We start from the raw sequence: 10,948 nt of genomic DNA, 5'->3' as shown, positions 1-10,948 counted from the left end.
TTAAATTTTGAGCTATGGCAAAAGTAGTTAAAATATGTAAAAACATTAAACATACTTTTCTTTTCTTGATTTTTGATCAAAGGTTTGCTGGTTAGCAGATTTTTTTGTAACAAGAAGGCACGACAAGATAGTAGGTAATGTATGATAGTTGTATAGCCTTGATTTTCTGTTCTAAACAGTGTCATAACATTAAAACTTGATGTGTCAATTCTTTATTAGGTATTCGTTAAAATATAGAAATGCAAACAAATTATGTTCTGTTAAAAAGATTTCTAAAGAGAATTTTAGGAAAAATAAATTGAATCGAAGTTGGGACTGAAAGTCGAGCGCTTCGGGTTTGAAGTGTTTCACAAATATTGACGGGAGCGAATATTTTAAAAATTGCAATTTTTCTGAGAAACTTCCGCTGTTTAATCTTGGAGAGAATAATATGAAAATACGGAAATGTTTTGTTGTAAAGAATGATGAAAATCATGAATTTCAAATCACTATCAACGTATCGCTGGCCCACTCCTCGCCGAACGAGAAGGGTTTTGGCTAGAGTCCACCACGCGCTGGCCAAATGCAGATTGGCATACTTCACACATCTTTGTTACAATTGTAGAGCACTTTCAGGCATATAGGTTTCCCATTAATTGCTTAAAACGCAAATCTTCGAAAGGTAGAATAAAAAAAAGTTAGATATTTTGTCTAAATCTTTATTTATAAAACGCTTAACTTCTAGTATACTACATTATGATAAATAAATAATTCTTTAAACAAATATGGTTAAACAACCCACATATCCGTTTACCACCGTGAATTTATCTTCGTCTTAATAATTTGTCTTCCGTGATGGATGTTGCGAGAACGGGAGGTGAGACGTATCTCTGTAATTAATATGACTAGACATATGGCTTGTGGTTTGTTCCTTTCGACAAATATATTTGTGCAAAATCTTTATTTAAAATTACTTCTTAAAACTAAATATAAAACATGTACCTACGATCTTACCACAAAACATTTAAACAACCGTTAAACGCGTGCTTATTTTAAACAGCTGGCAGATTTCTCATGCAGAAACTATCAAAATGACAATTCAATCATCATCAGTTACTATCATTAGTTAAACTTGGTTATTTTTTTGTGGTAGGACCGTTAAGATTCTTATTCTAAAATGATATGATTTATGAATTTTCATTCTTATTTATAGGAAATATTTTGAACGATATTTCTTTATTTATTTAGATGTACCTATTATGTAGTAAATAATATTTTCTTTAAACCATCATCAAGTTGCCTATCACTTAGAAATTTAATAATTATAACAGTAACTATAGCTATGCTATTTGAAATATAAGAATTGACTACTTCATTTATAATGTAGCTACATTAAGATTAAAGATGATTAATGATATCAGAATATGAACAGACAATAACTATTATTTGAAGTGCATTTACATAAAAATATTATTATGGTAATGATGTGTCCATACTTAAAACTCTATGAAAACGCTAGTTATATAATATGAGAATCAACTAAGTGCACTGTGCCATCGCAATACTTGCGATTGTAAAATACACACTAATTCTAGTTTGATCAGATGTTTTCATTTGGTTCAGTCATTGTATTTAGTAGTAGAGTTAATTTCGTGGCAGTTGCAAAATAGGATTACTATTATTATTTTAATTAACCTAATATACGAAACGGATTGAACTTATTAGCTCGATTCAACGATTGTGGCCGCCTTGACCTGTTAGGTTTGTGCAAAGGTTCGTTGGCAGCGGAAAGTAATGGTGATTGGAAGTCCTCGATTTCCGGTGTTATGTCGGTCATATTTCTTTCTGTATCATCAGTAATATGTGTTTCATTAGTTTCATCGCTATTTTCCGCTATTGATACGTTGTACACTATAGGCTCTTCCGTACTATTTTTGTCCTTGTTACTGTTAATTGTTGAATTTTCATCCACTTCAGTATTCAAATCTGCTATAACCGTTATCAAAGTTGCTTCTGTTGTATGAGTTGAAGAGTCTGATGTGATATTTTCAATGTTAGTCCGAACAGAGGCAGTTATCAAGTCATTGACAGTTACATCGGGAGATTGAACTTTGTCTGATGTAGATGGTAAATTAGTGACCGCTGTGGTTTCTTTATTATATTGCTCTGAATAATTATTCTTACTAGCTTTATTGTCAGAAGCAGGAACTTTTGTTGTTAATTCAAATACTGTCACGTCTATATTAGGATGTTTATTGTTATTGTTAATAATTTCTATTTTTATTACTTCATCATTCATTACAACCTTATGTTCTGTAGTTGGAGATGCTACTAAACTTTCAACAGGTGATAAACTATTGACTGTTGCATTTGTTGGTGAATTGTGTTCTTTTCGTCCATAAAATATAGTTTCAGAATAATTTCCTTGCGTTTTATTATCTTCATCGTAGATTCTAGGTTCTTTTATGATTACAGTTAGCTCAAGGGATGTATCTTCTTCCATTTGATGATTATTATTACTAGCGTGAAAGTTTTGTGTATATGATTTAACTGTTGTTGTGTCAAATACTTCTGCGTTAGAATTATTCGAATACGTACCAACAGACGATTTATAAGTTTTGATTAATTTAATATTCTTTAACATTTTTGTTTTCATTTCATCCTGTTTGGTATATTTCTTTGGTGAAAGATATTTTGTGTGACCGGAATATTGATTGTCACTTACTTTTGTTGTTGAAAATAATAAATTGTTAATTCCATTTTCAGTAGTTACATCTTTGTTTGATGTTTCAGTGCTCTCGGATTCTTTGAAATTTTCAGTATCTCTTTGCATACTATTGTGATCTGTGAATTGATGTTCAGAAAGTTGTTGAGCTAATTTCTCTTCAATTGATAATGCAGTCATGTCATCACTAATTTTAGCCTTAGCCATTACCAGCGGCGGCACGAAATGATCAGTAGGTTGACTAAATACTGTTTCCAAATTTCCGAGACGAGCTAGTTCAGCGTGTAATTTTTTGTGTTGCATCTGTTTTTCATCTTCAGACTTTTGTGATTGAGTATTTGTATAAAAATCTTCACTGTTAGGAATCTTTACAATATCATTAAGCAAGTTATTATTTACTATATCCAAGTTGATATTTTTCTCCAACGGAACTTTGTAAAGTTTGTTTATTAATGGTGGGTTTGTCAACAGTACCTGTTGTGTACTGCTTAGAAGAGCATTTTGAATCGTAGGCAATAGTTTATTAGAGGTTGATTGATTGATGTCATCTTCATGTTCAGTAGTAGTATTTTCATCTGTATTGACTTCATTACTCGTATCTTGATCAGAATACGTTGTATCTGTGGCAGTCTGCCACGACATCAGTGGTGTTGTTACAATTGGCGAAGTAGTCGTTTGTTCTTCTGCGCAAGAAAGCTCTTGAAGAAGATCTTCCCGTTTCTGCAAATTGAAATGAGATGAAAAACGTATGAAATTGATTGGTCTCAACAAAAGTTTATAATTGATTGGTCTCAACAAAAGTTATTTAAAATATCATACCACGTTTCCGGTGCATTGAACTCTCTTTACTCCAGCCAAGCCACAATCTGCAGTGAGTTGTACAGCGGCGCTTTCAGGTAAATATAGCACCGTCAGTGCTGGTAGTGCTCGTACCATACAGCCTTCATTTCCAAGCGCCCATTGTGGTACTGGAAATGAAGATTCTTGTAAATATAGGACTAGCCCATCTCTATTGTAAATATTTTAAGTGTGAAGTACCGGGTTGGATACCCTGTAAAGTCAATAGCCAAATTGTCTCATGTCTGGTATGGTACAATTATACTGGTTTAAGTAAACTGTCATACCCCTTATGGATTGGCCCGCTTTTGCGTTTAGACTGCAATTTTACACTCACCATCAAATGAAACCGCATCGAATGGTTATAAAAATGACATTTATCCAGCATTTAAATTCGTTGTAAGAGGTACTTTTTCACGAGATAAAGTCTGTACCTTAGGGTTGCACCCCCTTTCTTCATGAGAGAATTGGTCTAAATTATGCGAGGACACAATTACCAGATCTCATCCTTCAGTGCATCAATAGTTGCACTGAACGATAGTGCCACATTACAAGTATTGAGCCAGCATTGATACCCGCGACTCCGTCTGTGTGGATTTAGGTTTTTTAAAAACCCCGTGGGAACTCTTTGATTTTCCGGGATAGTACCCAGGATGTAAGTTAACTTTGTACCTTTCATCAAAATCAGTTAAGCTGTTAGGCCGTAAAAATGTAACAGATGACAAACAGACAGACACACTTTCGCATTTAGGTATTATATTAGTATGGATTTTTTAAGATACCTGGTAATTCGCAGATGAACGACGCGACGGATGGTCCACCGCAGGCTCGGGCCTCCCAGCGGTAGTCTGCGGCCGGGTCGGCTGCGGCGCACAGCGGCGCAGACCGAGCATCCGGCGCCGCGCTCCAGTATCCGTCCCCGCTCAAACCGCGGTAGTCTCTAAGGGACAAGAACCATACAAAGATTACCACGTAGACTTACTTATACATTCCATACCTCTATATTCACTCGCTGGTAGATCGGACCAGAAAGTTTTGGCTAATCCCCCATTGGGTAGATAAACGACATTTAACGAGTTTTTTTAAACAATAAAATAGCGAACAAACGAGCAGGGGGGTCATTTCAGGTCAACATTTGCAGCATCAGAGGTACCGCTGATGCGTAGCCGGCCAAAACATTGCAGAGAACTTCGACTTGTAGTTCGTTGTACTCTTGCAGGTGCTTTCAAGGTTCAGACCTATTATCTAACTTTTCAACAGTGGACGCCCATCAGTTGATGATGATGATATAACATTCATCTCTACTTTTATTTATTAATGAAATCACTAAAATAGTGTTGAAAATATTATTTCACCTCCCTTAAAATTCACTTCGAGATCATGCTGATCCTTCAATGTACAATTGAAGATTTGAGTAGATTTGAGATTTGAGAAGAATTGAGTACAAAAACATTGAAGGATCAGCATGATCTCAAAGAGAGGTTTTACGGAGGAGACAAGACTTGGAAAGATAATTTTTTTTCAGTTCAAAGTCAATAAAAACCATGTCAATTTTTCTATCGATGTTCATGGTAAGAATATCGATTTACAAAAGATATACATAAAATAAAAATAGCTAGTTTTTTAATACTTACGTCCAAGTGAAGTCTCCATCCGGGTTGCTGCGTATGAGACCAACCCACACGGCACTTGAGATGTCCAACTCTTTAAGATATGCCCGAACAGCGTCGTACTGCGCCGTCGTGTCCACTGAAACAAGTTTACCATTAAATACTCGGTGATTTATGCACAAAATATGCTAAAACATTCCTCCAATGGCCTAGTTACAAGATTGCTTTGATTAAAACTACGTTGACATAATTTCAGATTGGTAGCAGAACTTTATTTCCTTAATTTTTAATATCCTGTAAGTATAATATTATTTTCCCGTGATCTCTATGTCTCTCTAATGTTTGGTCTGTAAATAACTTAGTTACAATAACGCGTCATGTTAATTTTTGTTGATATCTGTTGCAATTGAGGTGTTAACTGACAAACAAACGGATTTCCAAATAGGAAAATAGATTTCAGACCACCAGTAAAAGTCTTCATCCCTTCCTATTATATAATTTTGGTAGACGAATCTTGGAATACTCATTGGTAAGTGATTTCAGTAAGTAAGCAAAAGTAGGAAGTGGTTTATCCGTTGCGAAGGAACTTAGGAAGGTAAGATTGATGGGTATGGGTGTTTTACCGCAGTATGCCGGAAAGTTCTTCGCTTATAGTATGTTATATTCTTGGAAAAGTTCTCCATCCACTCTAAATCGATGAGCCCTTATAGTTTTAAAGTTCGCAGAATTTTCTGTCACGTAAACCATCCATTATAAAATATCTAAGTCAAACTCGCAGTTCACCCACCTTTGAGACCATTATGAAGAACTTGAGAGTTCTTGCTTGCAAATTTCTTCACGAAATTTCCTTTACCGTTAAAATAAGTGATATTTAATAGTGAAACCGAGGCAAGACAGCAATTTACATTTTGAAAAATTATAGCAATCAAAACAATGCTCTCGTATTAAGCACCTAAGCCATATAGCTATTTAAGAGGCTTCGATTGAGGTTGATTGACAGGCCCATTAAGTGGCTAAATTAACAATAATAGGAAAACGATGCTCATTCAACGAGCACGGAGCTCTGAAGGGAGGTTAGGGTTAACCTAATGTAATTCCCGTGTCTATTTTTTTAATCGAAGCTTTTGTTTATCGTCAACCGTTGGCTTGATAAGGTCCGGTATCCACCAAAGCGAAAATGGACGGAAAATGTTTAGCACACTAGTCACATTATTGATAGAAACGTTTAGATTTTGTCACGTCATCAATCTATAATCTGATTGGTCTGTTATATTATACTGATATAGGTATACATGTTCGATAATCCCCACTTGAGCAAATACCGAGAATAAAGAGTAAAGACTAATTTGAAAATAATATTTTGTCCTTAAAATCCTGATGTAAAACGAGTTTTTCTATACATCAGTGCCAGATCCATGTTTTAACGCAAACAATATACTTTAGCATCCATTGGCATATTGCCAGCTATTGGCGTCGCTCAGCGGGACTGGCAACTAGCGAAACCTTGGCGAACCACCAACTCAATATTTTGTGATGTATTAACAGACAAATAAATTTTACTAAGAGAAAATTTTTAAATATTTATACTGATTCTAAATAGGACACTTTATAGGATATTATTACTAGGAGTAGAGTCATGTACAATACTCATATATTTTTAAACTATGCCCGCGACCTCATCCGCAGGGATTTAGGTTTTAAAATCTCGAAGGAACTCGATTTTCCAGGATAAATAGTAGAGCCGCGCAGTCCCTTTGTGCCTAAAAGCGGCCTGTCGCCTATCGTCAACATCGAACCGTGAAAAAATAACAAATAGGCAGACATATTTTGCATTTATAATATTAGTACGCATTGAAATAGTTTGACATCTCGTTCACACAGGCTGCGTAAGCGTTGCGGCTTAGACGTAGCGCGTACCATTGCGTTGTACTTAATGTATGGAACTGTACGAGACATGGCATGCCGCTTGCGTGGCGTGAACGTTCGAGTAGACGTAATGCGTGCAGTTATATCTACGGATTCACGCGCGTCATTACGCACTTGTCACGTGTACGTGCTTGGTGTGAATTGGCCTTAAACTGATCAAACGAGTCGCAGGGAGCTGCTGTATTCAGGTGGCGCAAGGTCGTAGTATGTGAAAGTCTCTACCAGAGATTGTCTAGGGCTGGACGTCTATCGAAACAGAACAGAACACTCTTATACCATAGAAAGCTGATAAGATCAGTTTTGTATGAAAACCCCGCGAGCCACTTCGCACACTATCATATACTGGTCGCGCTTCCAATATTAATGGTTCAAAATGATGATGATGATGATAGATTGAGATTTGAGATAAGAGCACTTCATACGCCGCTATATGAATTCATTAACATCTAAAGCCTTTGGTAGCTAAATAAAACGAAGTTGCGAAGCTTTCGAAAGATTACTTATTAATTTCGTTGCCAAACCCAGAGCGCGAAGGCATAGGTATTTATACAGAGCTCGTTTCCTTCAATTTCTTTGCGTATAACGTGGATTTAGGAAATACGAAATGTAGTTTGTATTACATTATAAAGTATCCAGCCAGCCGACTCGTAGCCCCAAGAGACTCGAGTAGCTACAACATTTGTGGTATATTTGTAAGCAAGAAACGAGTAGCTCTCCCGCGATTTCTATGTATATTTTGTATAAACACTGACTTCTGTTGTTGCATTTTACTTCGGAGTTTGTTTTTGTATGTGCCTGTGTATCATCTTCCTCTTTAAATAAAGGTATTAATTCAATGAAGTATATTGAACTTGTTAGATAATAATCAATTCAATGACACACTATCGATCTGTTGCTGTCTGATGGAATTGCGCTGACCATTAGCAGTTTATTTATCAGACAGGAGAGCCAACATAACGCCATAGTAACTATTCGTTGAAACGATCTAAAGTTAGAAATTGGACACAGGACCTCAAGACAGAGCAAAGTACTCTACTAAAACTAGAAAGGTCGCTTTGATTGCAATTAAAACCAAATCATGCAGATACAAGACAGTAGTTACTGTAACAATTCAAATATTGAACTAACTTGGAAACCACATTACTCAAGAATTCCCGCAGGAAATTCGAATTGCCACCGAGACGCTTCGTAGATCCATCTCTTCATTCCTGTAATATATAACCTTCTACAGTTGTCGGCACGAGACCGCAAACCACTTATGATGTGTCAATAAAACCTTTATAAGTTACATGAAAAGATAATGATAATGGTGAGGTATGAATTAGCTTTTAGTAGAGATTAGAGACTATTACTTATGTACGTGAAGGAAAACATCGTGAGGGAACATGTATAATAATAATTATGCTCGAGAGTTCTCCATAATGTTCTCTAATGTAATACTATTTTTAACCCCCGACCCAAAAAGAGGGGTGTTATAAGTTTGACGTGTGTATCTGTGTATCTGTGTGTCTGTGTATCTGTGTATCTGTGTATCTGTGTATCTGTGTATCTGTATATCTGTGTATCTGTGTATCTGTCTGTGGCATCGTAGCGCCTAAACGAATGAACCGATTTTAATTTAGTTTTTTTTGTTTGAAAGGTGGCTTGATCGAGAGTGTTCTTAGCTATAATCTAAAAAAATTGGTTCAGCCGTTTAAGAGTTATCAGCTCTTTTCTAGTTTTCTTGTAGAAAAGAAGGTTAGATAACCGTTAGGTTCATAATATTATGTCAATAGACAAATGTCAAGCTGTCAAGATGGACGTTGCCTAAATACATAATTATTTATTTGAAATTGATGTTTTGGAAAACTCAAATACTTTGGATCGTCGGGGGTGTTATAAATTTTTAATTTACACTTGTATTAAATAAACTGTAACTGTCCGAAACCTCTAAGTAATGCCTATTACTTAAACCAAAATCAAATCATTGTGTGCTCACTATGAAAAGAGTCCCGATAAATCCTCTTACACTCATAACAAAGGAAGATAAAGTGAGGCTGTGATAACATATTGTACTGGCTTTATACCTATCTGAACAGACGCGATTTTACTAGAAGGTAGACTCTAATCTTTCCCGACATGCCACATATTACACTCTCTTATAAAAATATACTTTCTATATCAGCTTGTCTTGGGTAATGTAATTGAGAGGAGTGTTTGTTGAGAATTCTACCTCACTCTAATAAGTAGATCCATCCAAGCTTTCTCAACCCTTGATGTCGGAACCAGGTCTCAACCTTATCAATATGATATGAAAATTTACGTATCTTTAATTCTATGTATGTGACATTTTTATGGCATTATGGCATGGCATAACATTATGGCATTGCAAATTGCAATTGCAACACATATCTATTAATACCTGTCCGTATTCTGTTGCTGTCTTTACATCTCAATACATTTTCTTTCACAATGATAAAATGGAAATAATAATATTATTGTTGTTGTAAATTCTTTATGGGACATTGGGTACAGAATATTTATTGATGGTTTATATTGCTTCATGAATAAGTGTGCTTTATTTGCAAGTTCACAAAAAGTGTCTGGCAATGTGCCATATCGCAACCCGCGGGACTGGCACGCTGGTAAACGACAGTCTGCGAACACAATAACGCGGTGGGTAGCTGTCCACATTCGCATTATGTATTATTTCTGTTTATACTTTATAGGTTTTAAATTTTCTGAAAAAACAAGCCTTCCAGCTTTCCGCTCCAATTTTAATATGGGTACTTTCAAGTCAAGAGTGAATAGGTATCTTCTAGGCAAGCACGCTCGATCTTAGGCTGTACTATCACTTGCCACCAAGTCTGATAGCAGCCAAACTTCGGACAAGATTTTTCAACTATGGTCGATTTTGACGGTTTAATTTTTTGACGATTCAGTAAATTTTGAGTAAAAAATCTTTCTATTCTTCACCACAAAAGCACAGCCGCAGACGATTACTAGTAACAGATAACATACCTACAAGATTCTACGATTGACTAATTCTCCAACTAAGTAAGTATTTGCCATGTTTGGAACACGGAGCATTGGAATCGCTCTCAATTCAATAAAGCTGACTGACAGCCAATTCAGGTGGGTAATAATAGTAGGAAACTACGACATCGCTCGGGGAAATTTGCATTAAATTCTAAGACGAGATTTCACCCCTATATCAGTATTCAAATAGAGTCGATTAAGCAAAGCACGTGCCTTTCATGTCTTAAGATGGCTACAATATACTGACGACTACTTTTTAATTGCCTTACAAAAAGAGCAAATAGGTACAGGAAAGATTTTGTACACCGCACACAAGCGCGACAAGATGAATTCTTGAATTTCAAAACAGATTGTAGAATAATCGTAGTAAATAATCGTAAATATAAAGACACTGACCCACCCATCTCGGCAATATATATAAGTAAGGTATTCATTTTAATTCAAATACTAAAATATGACAAGTGACAAAGGATTCAAAAAGAGAAACGCAGGTGGGTACATTTACCTACTCGACAGGCATCCCGAATCTGATGAAATTTTTACTTGATTTCGAGCCGAGACAGCCCCTCTACGTCAGCGTTCAAATTAGGTCTATTAAATGGAGCAAGCGTCTTTTATGTGAACGAAGAACGTCTCGTCTTTTGAATATTTAATTCTATCTTAACTGCAAAATTCTGAGCTAAGTAATGGATAAATTATGCCCGCGTGGAAAGATGCTTGGATTGCTCCAAATCCGTGTTGAATTTCTAACGGATTTTTCGCGATAACCGAGCAAATCCTCTTGTCATTTGGGCATTAAATCATGCCAGTTAAATTCTCTTATCGTCTTAGTAGATAAGTCAGATCAGCACTG

The 10,948-nt window shown here is 35.9% G+C and overlaps 1 protein-coding gene across 1 annotated transcript in view; it reads right to left on the bottom strand.

The window, feature by feature from the left end:
• Nucleotides 1-681: 681 nt before the first annotated feature.
• LOC123880960 overlaps nucleotides 682-10,948 on the bottom strand; it is a 75,691-nt gene continuing 65,424 nt past the window's right edge. Inside the window, exons 3-6 of the mRNA XM_045929409.1 lie at nucleotides 5,176-5,290; nucleotides 4,324-4,481; nucleotides 3,524-3,672; nucleotides 682-3,424 (exon numbers count right to left, since the gene is read on the bottom strand). Of these exons, the coding sequence (XP_045785365.1) occupies nucleotides 1,670-3,424; nucleotides 3,524-3,672; nucleotides 4,324-4,481; nucleotides 5,176-5,290 (2,177 nt within the window). The 3' untranslated portion in view covers nucleotides 682-1,669. The remainder of the gene's footprint in view (nucleotides 3,425-3,523; nucleotides 3,673-4,323; nucleotides 4,482-5,175; nucleotides 5,291-10,948) is intronic.

This window comes from Maniola jurtina, chromosome 1, assembly GCF_905333055.1.
Source record: "Maniola jurtina chromosome 1, ilManJurt1.1, whole genome shotgun sequence".
In the NCBI taxonomy this organism is placed as follows: domain Eukaryota; kingdom Metazoa; phylum Arthropoda; class Insecta; order Lepidoptera; family Nymphalidae; genus Maniola; species Maniola jurtina.
The sequence above is the reverse complement of the archived record's forward strand: the minus strand, read 5'-3'. Positions and strand labels throughout refer to the sequence as shown.